This window comes from Sturnira hondurensis, unplaced genomic scaffold (assembly GCF_014824575.4).
Source record: "Sturnira hondurensis isolate 20B ecotype Veracruz unplaced genomic scaffold, ASM1482457v3 Scaffold0000396, whole genome shotgun sequence".
Classification (NCBI taxonomy): Eukaryota; Metazoa; Chordata; class Mammalia; order Chiroptera; family Phyllostomidae; genus Sturnira; species Sturnira hondurensis.
The window spans coordinates 2999782-3023900 of record NW_028073027.1 but is presented as its reverse complement, the minus strand read 5'-3'; the positions used below and the strand labels follow the sequence as shown (position 1 = coordinate 3023900).

Below are 24119 nucleotides of genomic sequence, written 5' to 3'. Positions count from 1 at the left end.
TACCAGTTTTTGTGAATGAAAACACAGATTAATCCATATTAAAGTGTACATTATATTGTATTCCATTTAACTACTGTACATCAGGGGGCAAGTTCATTCATTTGAGAACAAGTGAATGACTTCTTTTGTATCACCATTATTTACTCCACTAAAAAATTTTCTCCTCTCTGAAGCTTTCCCTGATCTACCAGCACATATAGAGATGGCTTTTTCTATTGGCATTTTCTATAAACCTACATCATAGCAATTAGCTTGTTGTGCTCTGAACTTTTTAAAAATGTCTTTGTCCCCAAGGCTGCTTTAAAACACAGATCTGGCCTTTCAATAAAACTGCCCAAATGTATGCATGTAAATAAGGGAAGAAATAATACAATGAGAAGATAAGTTACATGCAATGAATTTATTACTTTTCCTGGTCAGAGTATTACTGCCATTCATTCACTCCTTTGTACAAAAATGTGTGCTGAGGGCCTGCTGTGCATTAGCCACTGGGCCAGATGCTGGGAATAGATCAGCACACAAAGTAGAAAATGTGTTTCCCACTAGAGCATGTAATCTTTACAGGAAATTGAGGTATGAAACAAGATGCTACACTCATAAGTGAAGTGCCATGAGGACAATTACAGAGGAGAGCCCTTGGATGTTAGAGGTGTGCCAATACTAACCCAGTCTGGGGGAAGTCAGAGGGCTACCTGGAGAAGTGACGTTTTATTGGAGAAAAGAAGAATGTTGGCGGTAAGAATTGGAAAAGGGAGAAGGTGTTCCAAAGCTAAAAGCAAGAGAAACATGGGGCTTTTATTGCAAGGAGGAGACTTAAAAGGCATAACAACCAGAGGAAATGCAGATCCTGGTTTGGACAGGTGAGCTGTATTAGTGAATTTTAAGTAACTTATGGAAATTTTAATATTGATCAGTTATTAGATAAGGTTATTGCTAAAAAAAAAGGCAGAGAGTTAAAGGGAAAAGATGATTATAAGCAACACATGTCGAATGGTCTCCTAAAAAATAAATATACATGTATATGTGTCATTGTGTGTATGTATATAAATGCATAATGTCTGGAAGGAATGCAGATATTCAATAAGGTTTAGGAGTAATGATGATCCACATAAAGAGAATATGGTGCCCTGCCATTTAAACAAGATATATTTCTGGTTCCTCGTGCTTTCCCACTATCTACAAAGCACACGTACAACTTTTATAATAATAAAAGTCTAGTTGTAATTAAAAATGGGATATTAAAAAGTAATAGTTAATAAAGGTACAGTAAATAAAATTATCCAAATTTATAATTTTTATTTTTCTTACAATTACCTAGATATGACTAAATTACAGTACTCAGAATTTAATAGGTCATTTTAATGTTTCCACCTAATAGTCATGTGTGTGTACACTTTGGACTTATTTTTTCTTCCTAAACATGTTCAGAACCACCATGTCAATGATTTAATATTTGATTTGTTGTCCATTGGTTGCAATACAAAATATATTCTTTCTTATGCTTTATTTCAAGATGTTTTATTAAATTATAATAAATAAGCAAAAGATATTCTCAAGGTAATTAAAGAAAAAATACTAATATTCCTCCCAGAATATACAGAATGCTTTTATTGAGAAAAAGTTCAAAACTGTCACAGAAGTCAATTATCACCATAATCCTTTGAAATATTTCCTCTTACAAGTAAAATTTTTAACGATAAAAAATTTTGAAACTTTAAAATTTAAAGAGCTACTTAATTTATTTTTACCCTCCTCCTCTCCAGAAGAATTTCAAGAGACACATTGAAATATACGAAAGATAACAGATAATATGTCATAAAATTAAAGTGAAAATAAACTTTAAAAAAACAATGTTGAGAAAAAATGTCAAGACAAAATACATTTTAAAATGCATAGGGTAATACCCATGTAACTAGGACAGGTGATCTACAAATAATTTTTTTCAATGTGAATTACATAATTAATAACACACATGAAATAAACATGAATCAGTTGCTCTTAATTCTAAGACTAGATTAGAACTTCTCCTGAGAACACTGGTAGAGAAATACTTTTTGAAATCATGAACATCATTAACAATAATATATTTACTAGGCTTTCATCATCTGATTTCCAAATTACTTTTATTTTTTTTAACTTAAACACTTAAACACACTAACTTTCCATTTTCCAAAATAGTAATTTCCAATATAGTCAAAAATTCATTAAGATACTACAAGATTAATGCTATTCATGTGTATTACAAGGAATCATAGAGTCTGAGATTAAATTTCAAAACCTTTTAAAATAGTTTACCATTTAAAAATTCAAGATGATTATATTGTGAATATCGGTTAATCTCATTAGCAATCCATTCACTGATTTCTTTAAATGTCTACATAATTTCAATATTTTTCAAAAAAGCACATTTTATGAGAAAAATTATTTAAAGAGTTGTAAGGCTTCATTTCTTTCAATAAACAAATACTTGTTATATTTTATCACATATCAGACATTTTGCTAGAGGGTTGAGGATCTAGTTGTGAGAGGACACCTGAGTTAGTGAATTCTAATATGGTGCATTCATAAAATATACTTAGACATCCAATTTATAAATGAGTGAACTGCTTGCTTAGTTATTGCTGCTGTAGTCTAACAATTTGGTAAAATATAGGCAAACAGGGAGTAATGGCAACAATATACAGATCTCTTATATTGGTAATGAGGAAAAAAGTCCCCACTGGCTCCAGAATTAATTTAGCACTTGCTTTTGACGTTTGGAGTGTGAAGGGGAAATTTCTTATCTTTAACTCCCACCAGTGACTGGCACATAAAGCTATTTTCCTTTTTCTCTTGTAACAGAAGGAGAGCAATAGTAGGCGCTGGTATACTAGCTTAAATTTAGAATCCTCTTCTTCAAAGTTATCAAATAGCTCATTCAGTTGAAAATACAAAAAGTGAAGCAAAAACCAGGGAAAGAGCTAAGAGCTCATCAATCGCTCCAAAGATGAGAATCTCTGGCCTCTTTTGAAGGTTGCTTTCTATTTATAAAGGGTCATTATATTTCAATATTACCATGTCATAATCCCTAATAGCAATAAAGAAATAACAAGCAAACATTTTTATAACCTTGGAATCTCATCTTGAAATACAGGGAGTGTGTGTGTGTGTGTGTGTGTGTGTGTGTGTGTGTGTGTGTTTGAGAGAAAGAAAGGATGTGTGGAGAAAGAATGAGGAAGAATATGACAATAATAGAAAAGAAAGAAGTGACAACCTTTTTGATTAAGGTGCACTATTAATTTAGTTGAACATGAAGTTTAAACAACTCTTTCTGGGTTAACTTAATATTTTCTTCGCCTGCACTCATCCATCCACTAGTTCAATAACAGATAGACCCAGACCGATACGCAGCACGCTACACCCTCGTGTCAACAGCGTACATTTTGGCGGTCTCTGTCTGAGGGGCCGCGTATGCTTTGGTCATGGAAACCGCTGCCGTCGAATAGGCCTTCCTCACAGAATATGGGTAGTTCCTTTCAGGTCCCACACCTGTTTGAGGGAGGTAATGGTAGAGAATAAAAATAACTATGGCTGAGTAAACTTTGGGAAATAAAATAATGTCATTTTACATATTCTTCCCTAAGGGAGCAAGAATATACATATTGTAAGAAGTAATCACCTAAGAGGACCTCTAGATTGCAAGGTAGATTTTTATCCTGAAAGTAATTTTTAGATTGAAAATTTAACCAAGAATTCTTTATTTTTTTTTCCTGATAAGGAGAGAAATCCTTTTTGTTTTTAAATGGTATTTTTTAGAAACCAAATTATATTGTAACAATAAATATTTGGCTTGCTTCTCGGTCTACTTCTCTGTTTAACTCTAGATATAAACTTAACAGATTGGGTGAAGTAAGACATGTAAGATGATGGCACCTTAAAGTAATCATTCTATGTTTGGATATTAGACACAGTTGTAACTGTGTTTTTTGTTTTTCGTTTTGTTTTCTGATAAATATGCCACTAACTGGATAATCAGATTTGAGTATTGGAAATCAGTTGTCCTTGAACAACTGAAATTGTTCATGGCAACAGATAGAGATTAAGTAAATAAAATTAGTTTAGGCTGGGGAGATGTGTTTTTGTTCATCTGGGAAAAATGGTACTGGAGGCAAGGAAGTGTGCTCTTTTAATTTGTTCTTACCTTTGAGGAGGTACAAGCAGCACGTGAGGACAGCCCCAGCCAAAAAGCAACCCAGAGACCCAGCCATTCCAAGCCAACAGGACCAACCAAATTTATATTGGATGCCAAGAAATATATTGTGCAAAACCAGAGAAGAACGTTCCACATAAACATCAACAGCATACCACACAGAGCCAATAATTCCTGGGGCACCTGAAAGAAAGGAAGAATCCAAAAGGATAATGCAGGTCTTTCCCAAATTTAAATCCTACAACTCAGAACAGCTGGCACCATTTCCAGGGAAGTTAGTGATACTATGGATTCATCACCAGCTTGAATTTTGGTCACCTCTTTTATGTGCTTCTTTGGCCTTCTAGCCTGTATTTCTTCCAAATTGTATCTCAGAAATACGAAAGTAAAATAGTTCAGTGCTCAACTGTTTTTGTAAACCTAAAATGGTCACTATGGTTTTCTTTAATTTTCCTATCTTTCCAATGCTATTTTAGTATTATAGAAAGAAAAATATTAAGAACAAAACAAAAATATGAAGAACAGGAAGAATACAAAATCCAAGACAAATAATGAAGAGCACGTGTCCTTTCTATATTAATACCTTTATTGAAAGTAGAGGTCTTCTTTAGTTGTGTTCAGTTTCTCCCCTGCTCCACTACCCAGACCCACCACTGAAGCTATAGCAGCTGCATAACCAGCTCTCATATAAAAATTATGTTTTTTAAAGTAATGAATTTTAGTGTGTTGTGGTTAAAAGCTGATCAATGAAGTCAAAATTGTCTGTTTTATAATAAATCCTTGTCTATCACCCCCACACATAAGAATAAACTAAGAAAATTTATTTCTTTTTAATAAAATTTAATACCCATAGATTAGTCTGTCTGATAATTAACTGGCTTGACATGATGCCACTGAGCTCCTCTTGTTTTAGAGAATAAATTGCATGTCAGGGCCTAGATGCAAGAAAAGAAAAGGATGAGGAGTTGAGGAATCAGAGGCTATGTGAAAAGGGTATTTCTGAAATTTGTAGTATCCAAAATAACTTCCACATTTTCTCCTGGGAAGTTTGTGATATCTGTTTAAATCACCATTTCACTACATTCTTCTCTCAATTGTTTAATGCAAGAAGTTTTTAAGAAGAACCAGATCATGATCCTATAACCTTTAGACAACAGGGTATAAATTATCTGCCTCTTCTATAATATGGTAAAAACACAGGTTTAGAATGAAAATTCCTTTTTTATACTCAAAAACAGAATATGCGAGGGGGGACCCAAAACAACCCAGAATTCATTTATTTAAAAATTGTATATTTATTCTTACATGTTTAAACTTTAGAAACCTTCAAAGTGGTCTCCATCTAATGCAATACATCCATTGAGATTTTTTTTCTGCTGCTCAAAACAGTTTTTGAACTCAAAGACTTCAATGCCTTTTAGCGCTTTTGATGTTTTTTATTTCACCTCTTCCACATTTGCAAAAGGTTTCCCTTTGAGGACTGTTTTTATCTGGGGAAACAAAAATAGTTGCTTGGGGCAAGATCTGGTGAATAGGGTGGGTGGGGCACATGAGTCCTCCGTTTTTGGTCAAAAACTGCTGAACAGTCAGCACCTGTGGTGTGGTGCTCATAAATCACCCACCATGGAATGGGCAAATGCACTGAAAATCTTTAAAAGAAATTCACTGAAACCAAATGCAGCCTCTCATAACAATGTCAGCTGGTACACTGGTACAGATGGGTTCCCAGAATACTCACTGCATGGAAGAAGCCTGGACTACAAGGGGCATGTCCCCCAGAAGTTAATTCCAGGATTTTTGGGTCCCCCCTAGTATATATTAGCATGATGATATTGGATGATGGTTCCAAGGATTGGGTCATGTCTGGCAACTTAATTGAGACATTTTTTTCTTCAGACTTTCCTATAGGAATTTTCTTTATTGACTTGGTTTTCTTTAAATTTAGCTCATTTTTTGTTTTATCAGAAATAAAGGAGTATCTAGTATCAAAAATTATTCTATAACAAAATTGTAAAGAGTTAAATGATGTTTAAACTTGTTAAACAAAACACATTGTTATATACAAAAGCTTTATGTTATCACTAGACTGGATATGGGAATGCATATCTTAAAAAGAAAGAATAACTAAATTCTTGTGAATTTTTAACACAACCTAAGGATCATTGGGGCATTGACTCAATGTTTGTGTGTGAAAAAACCTGGGAGACCCTGGTTTTTACATTGTGATGGGTTAGGGTCTCTGCTTTGAGCTTACTCTGCTCACATTGGACCATCACAATAGCAATTCAGAGTAGATACTATTGCTGGCACTTCAGGCTGTTTTGCAGATCTGTGGGGGCAGGCTAAGTAACAGGTCTAAAGCCATACATCACACTTGCATATCTCCAAGTATTTTCAGTTCCCCAGTCTCTAGCCATTCACCACCTAGAGTGCCTGGTCAGGCTCTTTCTTACGTTTGCTTTGCTAACTTTTTGCGTCTACCATAAAAGAAGGTAGTTTTCTCTCTACAGGGTGTTTGCTGTTGGCTTCTTCAATGAAATACCCAGCTCGTTAAGATTCAAAGAGTTTCAAAGGCATCATGATCTGACAGAGGAAGTATAAGCTTTAAAGTTGGTTAAAAGACCTGAGTATCAATTTTGCTGTTTCACTAATAAAACACCATGCGAAGTGTTTCTTGACTTATGGTTTATTAGTCATGTTCAATTTATTAGTCTTCTAATATTTATTTATTAGAAGTACTCAATTTATTTATCTCCTTCTTAAGTGAAGATAATAATATGATCTGTTTATTGTGTCCTTTATGATGGAAAGGGTTGTCACATGAGAAAAATCTAAGCAGGACGTGGCACAACTTAGTTCATTGCTGAAAAGGGTTGGTGGTGATGGTATAGGGAAGGGGGCTCAATCAAACTTGGCTCTTAATTGAGAATTTAACTTCAGGAATAATCACAATAAAAACTTTTTAAATTAAAGCATTGTACAGTTTTTAGGTAGTTAACATATCTTGAGGACTTTGATAAATCTTGATCTGTCATACTAATAACAAAAAATATATAATTCTGTGATTTCAAAGCTAAAGAAAATAGGGCTGGTGAATGTACTTTTTCTTCCTTTGATTTAGGAAAGCAAGTCACATAGGATCCGAAAATGAACTGCTTCAGAACATCGCCATTCTCCTTCACCTCAAGACCTTACATGTGTATCTCCACCTCTATCACTAGTCCAGACCCGTACCTGCTATCAGCAGCGTGGTTCCGGCCACACAGCAAATGCGGACTTTGACGTATGGCTCGTCAGGGAGGAATTTTATGCAGTCAAGACCCAGGAGCAGGGTGATGAATCCAAACCCAGCGAGAATATCTGCAGTGATCATCAAGGCCCGAGTTGCCACTAACTTCACTGGAAGACCAGGACATATGGGACATATGGTTAGATGAAGGAGACATGTTAACTCACAGAAACACATAAAAATGTAGACAAGCTCATACATTAACACAGACCACTGAAAGAGCTGTGTGTTTAAATTTACATGAATTTGGAAATGAGTACCCTTAAATTTTTATTAAAATGCAAAAATATCAGGAGGTTATTGGTGTTATTTTTTCATTTAAGTGCTGATTATTACTTAGCTTTGTTGGCCTCTGAGCAAAATGCCTGGCATATAGTCTGGACTAAATAAATGTTTCTTTTTTGCTTCTTATTTTGAAATCAGTCAACTTTAAATTTTCAATTTAAAATTGAAATCAATTTTAAACAATTGAAAGTAGAATATCTGATCTGTAGAAGTTAGTCAATAAATATTCAATTGAAACCACTATATTTGTTTAAAGTTTTATTGTGAAAATATTTTTTTTAATTTCATGTGGGGGCGTAAGATATACTTTAAGATGTCTCTTGCCAATTGGAGAACTGTCAAAGGAGAAGGCGCTTCTGTTGTTAGGTAGAAGACAACTTTTGGGAAACAGATCATATTCTCTTTCATCCCTTCAAGTCCTGACCCTTCCTGGCCAAGACTTTATATTAACCCTTTTACATTGCATTGTCAACTGAGAGTATTTGAAAGCTACAGGCTGTGAGAATGGATGGTGGAAGACCCAGGGAAGGGAAGACAAGATAAACAGAGGTAGAATAGTAGCGGTCGCCTTCTGCAATGCAAGCATCTTCGTCTGGGAAAGCCCCCTGAACTGAGTCACAGTTCTGCTAGATTAACAATGGGAAAATTTTGTTACAAGTGGAGGGTTGTAACAAAATCAGAACTAATGGGTAATAAAATTTATTCCTTTAATGGTACAATAATTATGTTTTATATTCATAGTGATTGATATTTTCCTTGCATTGTAAATAATTTTTCTCCAGCAATGAGGTAACTGTAGGACCTATTTAGTAATAGGATGCTTGCAAAAGTGTGACCATTTTTTATTTGAAATAAAAAAAATATTTATATGATCCATTTAAGAGAAAAATTGATGCATCAGACCTGCTTCTACCTTAATAATAAGGGATTATGCTATTGGGTTATTAATGTATAGGTATATAATTCATTTCTAGAATGAAAATTTTAAGATATCAAAATTTGGCATTATATAAAAAATTGAATTGAAATTTCAAATTTAGATCAAATCTCAGGTTGACTTTGCTCAAAACAGAGGAAGGGAAATAATATGTAACTCATTAGGTAGCAGCAGGTTTTAAATTTTATCAGATCCTTTGACCATCAATGATAAATGCAAGTGGGACTCCTACTCAGCACCCCAAACCAAGATGTCCCACCCTGTGGACCACCTCCCTTGAAATTTCTAAGTTTCTTTTTGGAACCTGAGACTACTCAGTGACAGAAGCACCACATGGACACAGCGTCCTGAAATCATTGTGGGTCCTGTCTTCCTTTCCTTGACCTTCAACTCACACAGAACATTGTTCAGATGCTCTGTGGAACTTCAGGATTCAGGCTTATGAAGTCATGTGAGGGCCCCATGGCTAGGACACTTCCAAGAAAGCAGCACTGCAAACAGGTTGCTAATACTGTTTAGCCAGGAATTTTTTTTGATGATTGTGTGAAATTTGGCTGCCAAAATGATGTTAAATTATATTCTAATTTGCTGGGAATAAAGAGTGAATTCAAATTAACTATTTCAACAGGAGCCATAAAAAAGTATTTATCTGGGTCTGCATATTTTAGGTATACAGAGCAATGGAAAAGCTTATCTAAGGTTAATTGTGGTTGTGTAAAACATATCAGAGACTAAATATAAAATCCTACCCTCTTATAAGTAATACCCTAACTTAGAGGGTATAGTTATAATATTTCCTTAGAACACATTTTCATCTAGGTTGTCTTTAAGTATATGATAAAATTTTTAAAGAAAATTAATGCAACTTTTAGATATTATTTGCAACTAATAACTAAGACTATCATAAAAAATGTGAGATAGTTAAGGAAAAGTTAAAAAGGAATATTAAAATATAAAGTGATTTTTCTCTTGTGCAGTATGCTTATGAGTGATTTTATTTTCTTCTTACATAAGTTTTTAAAAGGTTGAAAGATTTCATCTTTTTTTCCCCTCAGATGTAACCATACCACTGTATTTCTGGAATAGCCCAGGTCTGCATGAACTTCTCTTTCTATTGACAAAATCATGAGTTCTACCTACATAGTTCTACCTACCCACTCTGTAGGTAGAACTAGGTTAGCACAGGAAGGAAAAAGAGAAAGAATTAAGAGGACTTTTAAAAAATGAAAGAAAGGTCTATGAACCTTATAAATTATGTTAAAAGTGTTTCAGACACTCAAATCCTAAATGGCAAGGGAGGATATATTAGAGCACTGCTCTTTGTAGATTCTGTTCCCTGGATGAAATAGCTTTCCAGGGAGAAGTCACAACCCAAGGCTTACTCTTCATTTACCTTGAGAAAAGTGGTCATGTGTCACCATCACCTGTCAATTACTTTGAAGGAAACCAAAACTAATTTGCTTTCATTTCTCTCTCTCTCTCTCTCTCTCTCTCTCTCTCCCTCCCTCCCTCTCTCTCTCTCAGAAATCCTTCCATTGAAATACTATAAACTCCCTATTTGAACAAAGTTACAGCTACAAGTCATCTCTGAAATGCTTTTCACCTAACTTGTCAATTCTAATCATAAAATCACAGCATCCTGAGGAATTTGTTTCAATTTTAAAAGTGTTTACTATAAGCCTATTGCGTATAAGGCACTATGAGAGGTCCTTTTGGAAAAAACAGTGATAAATAAGATAATATTTTTACTCTAAAGAATTTACAAATACACAGGCAAAGAAAAAGTAGGCTAAAAAGTTTTAACTCCTATTTCAGAAATACACCAAGTTTTTCTTTAAAATATTTAAAACTGGGCAGAATCTTAATACAGGACTGTAGAAAACAAGACTACACAATGGAAACATGGGTTCAATTTTCTTTGATAGTCCACCCCTATGAGTGGAATGTGTAAGTATACATACATGGGTGTTCTGCATATATGGAATCGTACTCATCACAGGTGCGAATTCCATCGAAAGCATTTGTGACACACTCCCACCAGAGGCCTCGGCATTTTGTGCTCACCTGGAGGTTGGAGAAGACACTGTGTAAAACAATTCATGCAGACACATTTCAATTCCCCTGATCAAAGGGAGAACTTGGCTGTTGTGAGTTTGGTAGCAAAGATCAGACTTACATTGCTTGCTTGAGTTACAAGCAAGATCAGAATTTCATTTACGGCACACACAATGCATTTTAGTGTATTTTCCCTAAAGCATTGACAATTAAAGGCTTCCACTACTGAAAAATGAATTCGCTTCTTCAATGGGAGTAGGAGGGTAAGTTGCGGTTCAGATGGATAGAAATCAAAATTAAATATATGAACATGCATACAGCTGACTCAATCATTCAGTCATAGTTGAACATGGAGACAATTAATTTCACTTTCCTGTGCTGACATCTACTCAAATTGCCCTCCCCAAATGAATAGAACAGTAGATAATAACTGTTGACATCTTGAGTCTATTAGGAATGTACTTAATTCGTCTTCAACACAAACACTGGGTTCCATAAAGAAAAGTGTTATTATATATGAGGTTCATAAATTTAAAATAATTGCCACAGAAAGCTATATGTGAAAACGCAAATAAATGAAATATGAAGACTTCATGACTTCCTCTCTGCTCCACCAACAGACTACAAATGCTTGAGCTATGATATGGATGTAAACAAACTGAGCATTAATTTCATACACTCTGACAGCTGTGAACCACTTTACTTAGAAATGCTACCAGTTCCCTGAGCCTTCCCACACTTTATCTCTAAATGGTGTATCACAATAGATTTCTCAGAATTGCAAACACGCCAACAGAATATAGTTTCCAGTATTCTTGACGGAGTTCATGCATATGAAACAGAGCTAATACGATTGTTTCTTTTGACTCAATTATGGGTTCACATTACCTTGGAAATCTGAAAATAGGTAAGATTTAACAAGGATTAGCTTGAAAAAATGAAAACTTAACTTTTTCCTTAAAGAGAGAATAAATAACAGAGCAGAGTCAGGGTCAGGAGAGGAATGCAATCCTGCAGATTAAGTGGTATGAAGAAGAAAGGAAGGATCGATCATGGAGCACTTTGATTTGCTAAAGAAAACCCTACTGGGTGATATGTACGCTACGCTGTGACCCCCTCTGCCCATGTTCTGCTCAGAAGCTGTGTTGGGTGCCAGATAAAACTCCACTGAATTCTACCACTGGCTACTCCATCACGATTTTGAATGCAGTGCTTATATTATCGCTCTCTACGTAGAATAATTCATAATAACTCATATTTCTGCGTTGATTTTATACTATGAAGTTGTTACTGTTTAAGCATTATTATTATTTAATTGACTCCTTAAAAGACCCTGTGAGGTATCATTATGATTTTCTACTTTAGAAACAAGGAAAATAAGGCACAGGAGAGTTAAGTGATTAGCTCCACAAAAGCATTAATAAATGGGGAAGACGGGACTCAAACACCACAGTCTCTGTGCATATGGCTTTAAGCACTGCAATATACTTAACACCATTTTTTAAATTCTAAATCTATTATGGGTTGAACTACTTTAGAAATAAAAATCAAAGGATAGCTTTGGGTATAACAGTAAGCCTTAAATTCATTCTTATTCTATGGTCCTTATTCTATTAAAACCTCACTTTGGCTTGCTCTTCCTAAGGTTAAATCTGAAAGCAATGTCCTGAAATTTATCGAGTATTACCTCAGGAAGCTGAGGCATCACAGAGACTAAAATTTTAATGAATAAATTTTACCACACCAATTTCTGAGACAGAATGTGAATGTGTAAAGTTATATATGAATAAATGTAAGCTATAATTGAAGACATACACATTAAATATAAACTGACACTCTTGTTGGCTGTGTGGTGCCCTTAGGCAAGGTGTTACCTTTTTTGAGCCTCTAGGTCCTGATCTGCATCGAAGAGCTAATGCTAGAATGGTTATAAGGATGAAAATGCAAACGCACATGTATAAGTTATTAATCAGTACATGATCATATTGGTAAGTCACTTAAGCATCGAAATAACATGAGTAGTGACAGTGTTCGGCTTTACTAACCTTGGCAGTGGAGAAAAGTAGATGTAATGGGATGATTGTTGGTCCCCAAACTGATTTATGTAGGAGTCCTAATCCCCAGAACCTGTGAATGTGACCTTATTTGGAAAAAAGATTTGCATACAAATCTTAGGGATCTTAAGATAAAAAGATCCTCTTAGATTACCTGGGTGGATTCTAAAACTAGGGCATGTTCTTACAAGAGACAGAACAGAGATGCTGACAGAAGAGAAGGAGGTGAAGTGACCATGGAGGCAGGGATGTAAGTACTGTGGCCATAGGTCAAGGAATGTCTGTTGCCATCCGAAGCTGGGAGAGGTAAGGAACAGATTTTCCCCTAGGGCCTCTGGACAGTGCAATGCTTCTAACTGCTAGACTTCAAACTTCCGGCCTCTAGAACTGTGAGATAATACATTTCTCCTGTGTGAATTGTGGACACAAAGAGGGGTGGGGGGCAGTTTATAGTAAAATCTAACAAGTCCAGTGACTGAAATTAGGATGATCTGATCCTAAATTCTTAACTGGACAGGTCGGGGTTGGTAGTCATCCCCCAGGGCATGTCACTTTAATAAAAGGTTTATCTTTGCCTTAAGCAAATTCTGCCCATTGTTTCTGTAGAGGTATAACCATCCTCAAGGGAGCACATAATCTTGTAATCTGACTTGCTTGCTCCCACCTCCATGTAATCTCCTTCATGTTCTCTTCTTAATTCCAAATGTACAACAGAAACTGCAAACTGTCATTTTCTGGAACATTTAAGATCTTGCTTCCCTGAATTTGTCATCAGTTTGATTCAAATAAACTCTTATAAAAACACTCCAAAGGTGTGGGCATTCTAACATTGACGTTAAGCAACCAAATTTGTGGTAATTTGTTATGATGGACCTAGGAAACAAATACAGTGGAGATTATTTGTACTAAACTGTTCTACTATAGCCATAATATGCTGTAACTACTATACACACCATAACAGGCCTTCTCATAAGCTACTGCCCGTCAGTGTCTCAATTAACAGAAACCCACTGGATTCAATGTATTCCAATTGGAGCTAGGTTATGTGGCTTTGAAGTCTCTTCTCTATATTCAAAGAGAGACTGTCTACAGTTTCTAACTCAGCCACTAAAACAAACCAACAAATCCACAATGGCTATTCTTGTTATACATGAGGTTATTTAGAAAGTCACCTGAGATTATATATGTGAAAATACTTATTTTATGTAATGAGTATTTCTTGTCAAAATAACCCAGTAGTGGTATAATTTTCAAGGCCATTGATCATTTACCTGCAATGACCATGTTTAGAAAAGCAATGAGCTCATTAGAGGAAACAAGGAATCCGATTCCATTAGGTATTAATGCCCAGGGCACACTAACAGATTGCTTGGTATTCACACTCAGCTAAGGTATGTGAGAAAGCTGGCTGTAATGAACTAAACTTCTGTGTTAATACAGCACTTACTGGAGACACCCTTAGAGGTGCCTTTGTGCACAAAGACAAGGTTAAAAGGTTTTAATGTTATTTGTCATACTTAAGAAAGTCTTCCTTGTTTATAATGCAGTCTTTACGCTACATCTCTAATGTACAATGGATTGTTAAAAACCATCTAAAAAGCAAGCCAATATAAATTCTTGGAAGTTTTAAGACAAGGTCATTAAAAAGCCAATCGATGCTTAGAATATTTGATTAATCTTTCTTAGAGGGCAAAAATGCAAAATGTTTTCAAATAATTATCTCATAGGGTTGTCCAAAATAGAGGATTCCAAATTTATGCTCTTTCCTTTTAATGTGTGATTTATATTTTAATGAGTAATGTACAGAACGATATTAGAGAATTTTGTGTTATTTTAATAAATAGTGATTGATCCGGAAGGAAAAGAAGGTATTATCTCCTAAACAGGGAGAAGTTTAACCAAGGTACCACAATAAAAGCACAAGTTGCAAACACAAGGCCAGTAGAAACATCTTAATATTAATCAGTTGCCAATAGTGAAACGTACGGCTTTTACAGAACAGTTCAGATTTCTGACTTGCCTTAAAAACTTGGTCAGTCTGGCCACCTGGACTTCCCCAATGCAATGTAGCAATAATAACCATGAGCTGAGTAGCTGCTTCCATTTAGGTGGGATTTATGTTCACAGGTTCCTCGCTGTTCCTGCCCAGTCTGCCTCTCTCCCGGATGTTGAGTTCCTTGTTTCTATAGGCATCTGAAATTTCCCCTCACAGTATATAACAATGAAATTCCCTTGCTCTCAAGTTGTGAAATGTCTACATTTTATTTATTTACTTAGTCAAAAGATTTTAATTTTTTATTTTTTTATTTTTTATTATTATTTTTTAAAGATTTTATTTATTTACCTTTAAAGGGGAAGGAGAGAGAGAGAAACATCAATGTATGGTTGCCTTTTGTGCGTCCCCTGCTGGGAGTTGGCCTGCAGGGAACTGGCCTACAACCCAGGCATGTGCCCTGACTGAGAATCGAACCGCGATCCTCTGGTTCGCAGGCCCGTGCTCAATCCATTGAGCTACGCCAGCCAGGGCTAATTTTTTTATTTTTAGAGAGAGGGGAAGGGAGGAAGAAAGAGAGGGAGAGAAACAACAATGTGTGTTTGCCTCTCACGTGCCCCCTACTGGGGACCTGTCCCACAATTCAGGTATGTGCCCTGACTGGGAATTGAACAGGCAACCCTTTGGTTCACAGGCTGGTGCTCAGTCCACTGAATCACATCAGCCAGAGCTCTACATATTATTTAAATCTCACTTTCAAGATATCTCTTCTTCCATGAGGTTTTTCCAGGTTCTTAACTGGAGTTAATTTCTTCCCAGATCTTACAATAACTGTTTATATTGCTCAAGCATTTACAATATCAAGTTATTTTTTGTATGTGCTTTTATGTACATCTGTCTCCTAAGTCTGTCTGCCATCATTTTTCAAATTATATCCACTGAATGTCTGTCATGTTTCTCAGCAAAGAAAGAGACGGTTATGACACCTTGCCTGAAGGAGCTGAGAGACCCTCCTTCTCGATACATAATAAGTGCTCAATAGATGTTTATTGAGGAAGGAAAGCTGTCGACCTACCTAATACACACATATGACTCTCATTTGAACTTTGGCATACATAAATTTACTGATAACACTGTAAGCACTGATGCTTAATATGTACTTCTGACTTAAGTGAATAGACTAGGACAGTTGAATCTAGGAGTCAAAGAACTATTATTTAGACAAGAGAGTTTATACTCATATGGTATCAGTCTTGATCCTATCTACTCAACTGGCTCTGGAAAGTCTTTACCACCAGTACTCAGCATGAGCAGGAGACCCCTCAGAGTAAGCTTTAGGAAACCATAGTGAAGACGACTCCCAGCTGAGTTTCCAGTAGCATAAACTAGTCCCTTAATCCCGGGGTTTCTCAGATCTCTTTACCAGTTTTCCATTAAGGTTTCTCTTTCCTAGTCTTTGCCAAGTTCTCTTTCTTATCACTTTCAAAATACAATCAGCAAGCCCTGGCTGGTGTAGCTCAGTGGATTGAGCGCGGGCCTGCAACCCACACAACAGCAGTTCGATTCCCAGTCAGGGCACATGCCTGGGTTGCAGGCCAGTTCCCAGCAGGGGACTCACGACAGGCAACCATACATTGATATTTCTCTCCTTCTCTCCTTCCCTTCCCCTCTAAAGATAAATAAATAAAATCTTTAAAACAAACAAAAAAAATACAAGCAGCAAGACACAATTTTGCCTGCCTGGTCTTGTTTATTGTAGTTTCAGTGTGTTTGTCTTCCCTCCACATATTTTACATATAGAATTAAAGAAACTTAAAAATAATTAAGTGGCATTTATTTCCCATCCAGTTACATAGGAGATTTATACACAGTAAGCTTAGTAAATATTTATTTTTGGTTGATAATTACCAAACACAATTTTTCTTTGTCAAAATACGTTAGGTTATAAGTACACATGTACTTTAATTTGTGTGCAAACAAATTCTTAGAAATAAGAATGCACACAACCCAAAATGTCAACTGTCATGCAGATATGTATTTTTAAAACCACCTTGCACACACATGTTATTGGAAATAATAATTTTCATGGCAATTTACTAACTTTGTGCTAACATTTTATATTGAAGATTCAACTTATCTGTTTCTGTGTTTATTTAAGTATATTTATCAATATGTAAAAGTTTTTATTTTAATTTTTAGTGAAATTAATTGAAATAACATTTCTTAATGAATTATATCAGTTTCAAGTGCACAAGTCTATAATACCTCAGTTGTATGCTGCATCAGCTGTATGTAGCACTGTGTTTTACCACCCAAGTTTTAATAATACTAAATACCATACTAGTAGTTTTAGTAGTTTTACTACTAAAACTTGAAGCATTTTTAATTTTAACATGAAATACACTTGCATTTTTATACTAATATTCTAAATTTTTATTTTAATATTTTATTTTATTTTTCATACTCTCCCAGCATCTGAAACAACTCTGGACGGGGTGAAGAACCAAGATTAAAATAAACATCATAGATGCCACCTTTCCATTTCTCCTCTATTTGTCACCATGCACTTTTTTTGTTAAATACATTTGGCTTAGCTCTGCCTGCTTGTTTGTGGAGCATTAGCTAAAAGTATAAATAGTAAAAATAGGATAACACAAACTTAGTAGGTACAATATATTTTTGTGGTCTTGCCAGTTATATTACCTAATTCACATATCTGAAAGATCTAAATACTTTAATTTTAACATTTATTGTTTAATTTAAATCATACATTTAAAAATGCTTATGAAAGTATGGTATCGCAACTTTGCAATGGCTACTGCCCAGTGACAAATCATAATTTATGTTGAATAAATAATAATAAAATACTAATTTTCTTTTTTCTCTCTTCTGTATTTCTTTCTCTTTTTGAAACAGTAGGCAGAAAAGTTATATTCTCTGCACCAGATTACAGTCTTCACCAACTTTATTATATATCCTGGGGGATTAGATTTGCATCTCTCTCTTATTAAAAAGAGAAACCAAATCCATATCTTGAGAAAATTAAAACTGTGGCAAGATAAAAAATAGTGGTGATCTCCCTGCAGAGCTACTTTACATTTAGGGCTCAATGTGAGTTTCCAGAGATCACTTTACACTGTATTTCATTCACATACATTTATTCAGCCTTTTAATAAGTATGCCAAGTGTCCTAATAGGTGCCCAGTCAATTCATGTTAAGAAATGCATCATGAATTTCCATTATTTGGAAGTCAATGTTAGGGGCTATGATATGAATGAGAGAAATTCTGTAGCCCCAGATGTCCACGGAAGGAGTATGAAATCAGCTGGAAAGTAAAACTTCTACATAAATAACATGAGTATGTGCTAGTTGAATTATTTTAATATTTACTTTATGCCTCAAAGAATTGTAGCATCATTAATGCAAATAGTAATTCCGGGAAGAACTGGGTGATGGGGAAAAAGTGAATCCAAATATGGGAAATGTTAATTTGAGATAATAAAATTTTAATCATAACAGTGCTTGGTCTATAGCAGGTATTCAGTCAATAATTAACATGAGATAACTGAAAATGGAATAATCATGTGAAAACATTTTTTTCTTCTGATCATTTAGAGACCAATAATCTTGTGAAGAAATGACTTTTCTATTTCAGTGCAGATATGAATAATTATATGTCTTATAATATAAGTAACATACTAATGATGTCATTTACTTATAATTTCTTTTCTTTTAAAAATGAATTCAATAGATAATTTATGCTATTTTGTCTCTGTTGTCTGCATATTCCCCTGGTTAGATGAAAAGAAAATAGCAATAAATATAAAAGTGAGCAAACCACAGCCCAGAGAAGTAAACAAAATTTTTCCAAGAGAATCAATAGCGGACACGGAAATAGAACTTAAATCTCATACCTCTCCCTTAAGTGAACACTATACAAAATGTCATCTCCTCCTCCAGAACAAAAACAAAACAATAAACTTCAAATGCACAGTAATATGTCTAACATTTATTGACTGATTTGTATTTGCCTGGTACTGTGGTACATGCTTCAGGTACACAAGCTCATTTAATCCTCATGACATTTCAATGTTCATATTTTAGTCTCCCTGCACAGAAGAGAAAATGTGGTTTATAGCAGCTTAGACACCTATCAAAAATCACGCAGCTACTGCCTGGCAAGGTGGAATTTTATCTCAGGTCCCTCTAACTTCAAGTCCAACCGGTAAGCCTCCCCTGTATAAAGCTTTACATTACTGCCCCACCTTGAGGTGCTGAGTAACCATCTACGCAAGATAAAATAGTGAGATGGTTCAGTGAGTCTGCTGCTTGATGGCTTCTATGTAGAGACGGATTTTCCTCTATTTAAGCTCTAAATGAGTGGCTCTACCAGGCCTCCAATCGCCCCCTAACAGCAAAGAATTTCAAATGACTTTTCCCTCTTCATCAGCCTTTTTTCCTCTACATGCAATCAGTTACCAATCATATCAATTAGAATTCTTTAGAGTTTCCCATATCTTCACATGCCTCCTAATGCTGTCATCCTAGCTTGGACCACCACAGTTTCCCTCCTCTTCCGTGGCAACATTCTCTTAAGTGGTCTCCTGATATTTCATTTCACTCCATCCCAACATTCTCCACAAACAGCCAGGATGATTGATCTTTCTAAATTACATATATATATATGTTTGTTTACAGTGGAAGATGCTTGTCTATGGCATACTATGTATAGTTAATGTAACATACAAATCCTTTGAGAACCAGGCCTTATATTTTCTTCCCTACATGAAAAGGCTTATCATGCTGAATTATATATAAACCCACAGAAATACAGTGCTCCCATGCCTGGATCTCTGCCCATAGCATCCCCTGGGCTTGGGCACTCTCTACTTTTTTTTCCTTCTTTGCTTACCTATCCTTCCAGTCCTTAGTTCAGATATTTCTTCTTTTAGGTATACTTCACCAGTTATGCACAAATGAGTGAGCTGGCCACTCAGAGTTATTTGTGATACCATACGCTAACCATCACTTCACTGCGTATCTTCCACAATATGCTGGGGGCAACCTAAGGAAGATCCAGGTCTCACCCTCCATAATCTTGTACCTCCCACACTAAAAGGTAGACAGCACATGTCAAAGAATATTTGTGAAATGAAAAAAAGATGGGGGGAGGAGAGAAGGGAGAATGAAGCAACAAAGGGAAAAGGGGGGAGGAAAAGGAAGAGCATAAGGGATAAAATAGGAGAAAAGGGGAGCGAGGAATGAAAGGGGGGAAAGAAGCAAAAGAAAGAAAGAAGAAAGGAAAGAAGAAAAGAAGGAGGGAGAAAGAAATGAGGGATAGTGGGTTGGAGAAAGGAAGGAAGAGTCTATAAAGTCACAGAAAAAAGAAGAATATTCATTCTAGACTCCTAGTGGAAATTTCTGGGGGTGGGGGGCTCTCCAGAATTGCAAACATAGTGAAGGGGTCCTGATATTAAAGAATGTCGAGACTAAATATGACCTTAAAACAACGGAGTCCGATGTCACCTTAAAACTGTACCAAAGACAGGAGATGTGACTTGCTTAATCAACAGAAGACAAATAAGATACAAATGTAGGTTGGAATCATCTCAAAACCCGAGTTCTCTTCACCACATCTGTCTTTCCAGGGACACAAATGAATCAGCAATGACAGGAACAGTATGGTGGCTTAGGTTACTTGGTTCCTGACTTGGGGCTGTGCACACTGCTTTTTCTTTTTCCAAATGTTTTACTTAAAGCAAAGAACGTCACCTTTCAAGGCAAGTGTAAGTAAGGCAAGATAACCCTTTGTGGTATTTTGAGGATCCTTCTGCTCCGTGCTCTCTGTTACTTACCTTAATCCTCTAAGAAGCCCAGAGTTTTTCCTCACGCTTCACTTTGTCATGTATCTTCTTGTCTGGAAGGCCCCTGCTGCCATTTTTAACTTTTTAAATCCTTTGTGGCTTTTGGAAGCTTTGTTTAAATGCCCTTTCCTCCCCGAAGCCTGCTTCAGTGTCTCTGACATGAAATAATTCACGTTCTCTTCTCTGTATACTTTGTACATTTCTTTCTGTGGTGTGCCCTGACCATGAATCCGACCTTCAGTCCATGGACGATGCCCAACCCACTGTGCCACCCAGCCAGGGCTGTTCATTTCTTTTTCAAATATGAATTGGCCTATGGTTTTTATTACATTTTCATGGATATATATTTTTCTCACTAAATATATACTCCTGTCAGGCTGGACTCATTCTTTCTTTGTCTTTAACTCACCTAGTAAAAACTAGCATAGTACCTTTTACATGACATAAATTTCATGTTTTTTATGTTGAATTGAGCTATAGAGTTCATTTTCCAACTCTGAAACCTGTAGCACCCTAAAAGATTAACAGAGATAGAAATTCAAAGCTAGAAATGTTTTGAACTACTCCTTATTTTAAAAGTGTTCCATGGATAGGCTTTACCAAAAAAAAAAAACTTTTTGTTGTCCCATCTTTTTGTTCAACAGTCATTTAAAGTGAGCTGTTAATATGCGCCAAAGGTAGTATATATATGAGGGAGGAAGCAAGAAGAGCAGTATAATTGAGTCAGGGAGTGTCGTAACCTTCAAATTAATGGATCATACTATGATTTTATACTCTGGCCCATTGAAGGAGCAATTAATACGATTCATGTCCTTTAAAAATATTGCTAAATAAAGAGATTATTGGAAGAGAAGGGGCCTCATTTGTTACAGGTTTCATCTTTTAATGTGGAGACTTCTTGGAGAATATTTATAGTAATATATTTCAAGCATGGGAAATAAGGAAGAAGCTAAGAAATACTCACTAATACTTGCTCGAGGTTAGCAAGGATTTACTCGAGGTGAATAACCTAGACTGCTCATTCCATTCATTTTACCTAGAAGTGTTCTTGCCCAGAGCAGATGGCAAAGCGGTCAGATGTAGTAAAATGCAAAGAAGGCATTTTAAAGTCCAGGACTCCCAGTTTCCTTCAGTAAGGACTGACCCTTTCTAAACTTCCATTTATTAACAAGTGAAGTGAAGAGTTTCATTAGCTGAAGCAGAAAGATTTTCATATCATTTTAGAAAATATTTTAACAATGCTTTTAGATGAAATTTTGTAAGTTTGCTTTTCAAACATACTTGTAAGTCTGCTCAAGTCCAGTGTATTTCTGCGTTATCCACCTTGTACCGACAGTCCAGATTCTGGCAAGCTGACGGCAGCAATTTTATTATCTGTATTTTTTTTCCTGAGCATTGTTCAAAGGGCATTGTTTGCATTCACTGCTTCTATGCCTGAACAGATAAAATGCATCACTGGACTTACATATAGAAGACATCGTTTACAGTAGTTAATTCTATCACGATTTTCAAAAATAGAATCTTTAGCACCAAAGAAGTATTTATAACTCCATTGGTCTTGAAATGTCATGTAGAAGTCAGAGGAAAATGAAAACCAAGAAAAATGGTAGGAAAAATACACAGCAAAATAGAAAGATTATCACTTTCCATTTTTAATTCCAATTTGAGAGTTGAATAAACAAAATTAAGAGAAAAAATATATACACTTTCTCAGGTATCTTTCCTAAACTTCACAGAGGTTACATTATAGTGTTTGTTAGAACAATTTTTTCCTTTCAGAATGTACACAAGAGGGCATATTTGGTGCTATATATTCTTTATCGGAGTTCCTAATACATTGTTTCTTTTTCTTACATATACTTTCTGAAATCTTCTTAATGAAGAATAGCTGATTATGGTATTTACTCAGTTCTATGTCTCTCAGATTCTAATAGCCACAGGAAATGCTTTTAATTCCAAAATTATTCTTTCCGAGCTTCTCCAGAGAGAAAAATAAAATCTTCAAATGCCAACCACTCACTCCTTCTTGCATAACATCTGGCTCCCAAGGGCCACTCATTTTTAAGAAACTCATGTGGGTTTCTTAAATCCTTATCCGTCTCCTGCACTTGGAACACACTGGATGATGTATTTTCCCTCAGAAAGTTTTCTCCTACTTGGGAACTGCTTAAAACAACATCTTTCTATAGCATACTAATTGAGTAGGTCTGATATGCCTTGAGTTTGCTCAATTCAGTTTCTTAGATTGCCATTCTTTAAGAAAGTCTACCATACTACTCTTAATGCCATCATCACTTTTAGCAAATGTACATTTAAGAAAGGATGCACTAGAATGTTCTTTAAATTGGTGCATGCAGAGCAGAAGAGGCGAATTTCTGGAGAGCTCAGTGACAAGGGTTATAACACTAACCTTGTGCGGAATTTATCCTTATGAAAAAAGAGGGATTATTCAGTTACCTCATCTGTAAAATGGAATAATAATATCCACCTCCTAGATTAGCTGTGAGGATTCAATGAGCTAATAGTGAAGATTCAGTGAGTAGTAAATAAAGAACTCGTCAGTCTATGTTGGCTAGTATCATCATTAATCCCAGTGGACACAGGGAGGCAGTGGAGCTCTGAGAAAATTTGGAAGGGCTTGGGTGAGAAAAAGAAGTTGCTGACTTCTTACCTCCAGGGAATCATCTGCATTCACCATCCAACAGTCTGTCCAGGTGGCTACAACCAAGAACCCAGTGGAGGAAAAGGCGAGGAAGCAGGCGACGTACTGAAGAAGACCCCTCATCTTAGTGAGCAGCCGTCAGGAGGGGCTGCATGGGGCGCTGCCGGTCCTCGGCCTACTCAGGTAGCTGGAACGCTGTCAATCTCCTGTGTCTCTGGTACCTGGGGGTGTAAAACTACTGGTCTTTTCCTTTTCCTCACACCCCAGTGCTGGTGTCTTAAGTTGAGGTGAGCGTTATACAAACAGACTGTAACCCCCAGAAGGGTCCTGGAGGTCATTATCCAAAACAACCAGCCTCCAATCAGAAGCCAGGTCAGTGAAAGGACTGTGTATGTTTCGTATGGGGGTGAAACGGAGACCTGGGTATATTTTCTGCCCAGACCACCGGCTAATGTGAGATGATGGTCACCAAGGCACATGCCAGCCCCAAGATGGAGAGGAAGAAGGGTCATATCCCGTGCTGACGCCTGTAAACTGATCTTTCTCAGGCCCTCCAGGGAAAGTGAGCTATTCTGCTCCCCCTCCCTAAGGAGGCTACACGGTTGACTGAGTGCTATTTTATTATTAGGACTATTTTGATATTCGCCAACTACCTCAGACAGGCCACTGGTGAAACTGTGCCAAACAAGTGCCTGCTCAAGGGAGTCTGCGTTCCAGAGTGTTGGGCGGAACAGCCCCATGGAGGGTTTCTAGCACCTGAGCCCCTGGTAGAGCCGTGGCTCCTAACCTG

General features: G+C 36.2%; 1 protein-coding gene across 2 annotated transcripts; it reads right to left on the bottom strand.

Moving 5' to 3' along the window:
* Window positions 1-1592: 1592 nt before the first annotated feature.
* On the bottom strand, window positions 1593-23975 carry CLDN16 (claudin 16). Of its 2 annotated transcripts, none has more exons than XM_037039112.1 (5): window positions 23339-23975; window positions 10662-10764; window positions 7424-7549; window positions 4181-4372; window positions 1593-3528 (listed from the first exon to the last, which is right to left on the bottom strand). In XM_037039112.1, the coding sequence occupies exons 1-5, from the start codon at window positions 23450-23452 to the stop codon at window positions 3395-3397; spliced, it is 669 nt and encodes a 222-aa protein (XP_036895007.1). In that variant the 5' UTR covers window positions 23453-23975; the 3' UTR covers window positions 1593-3394. The 2 variants fall into 2 exon arrangements, with proteins under 2 accessions (XP_036895007.1, XP_036894938.1); XM_037039043.1 differs by having other exon boundaries at window positions 7424-7588; window positions 23339-23880.
* Window positions 23976-24119: the final 144 nt, after the last annotated feature.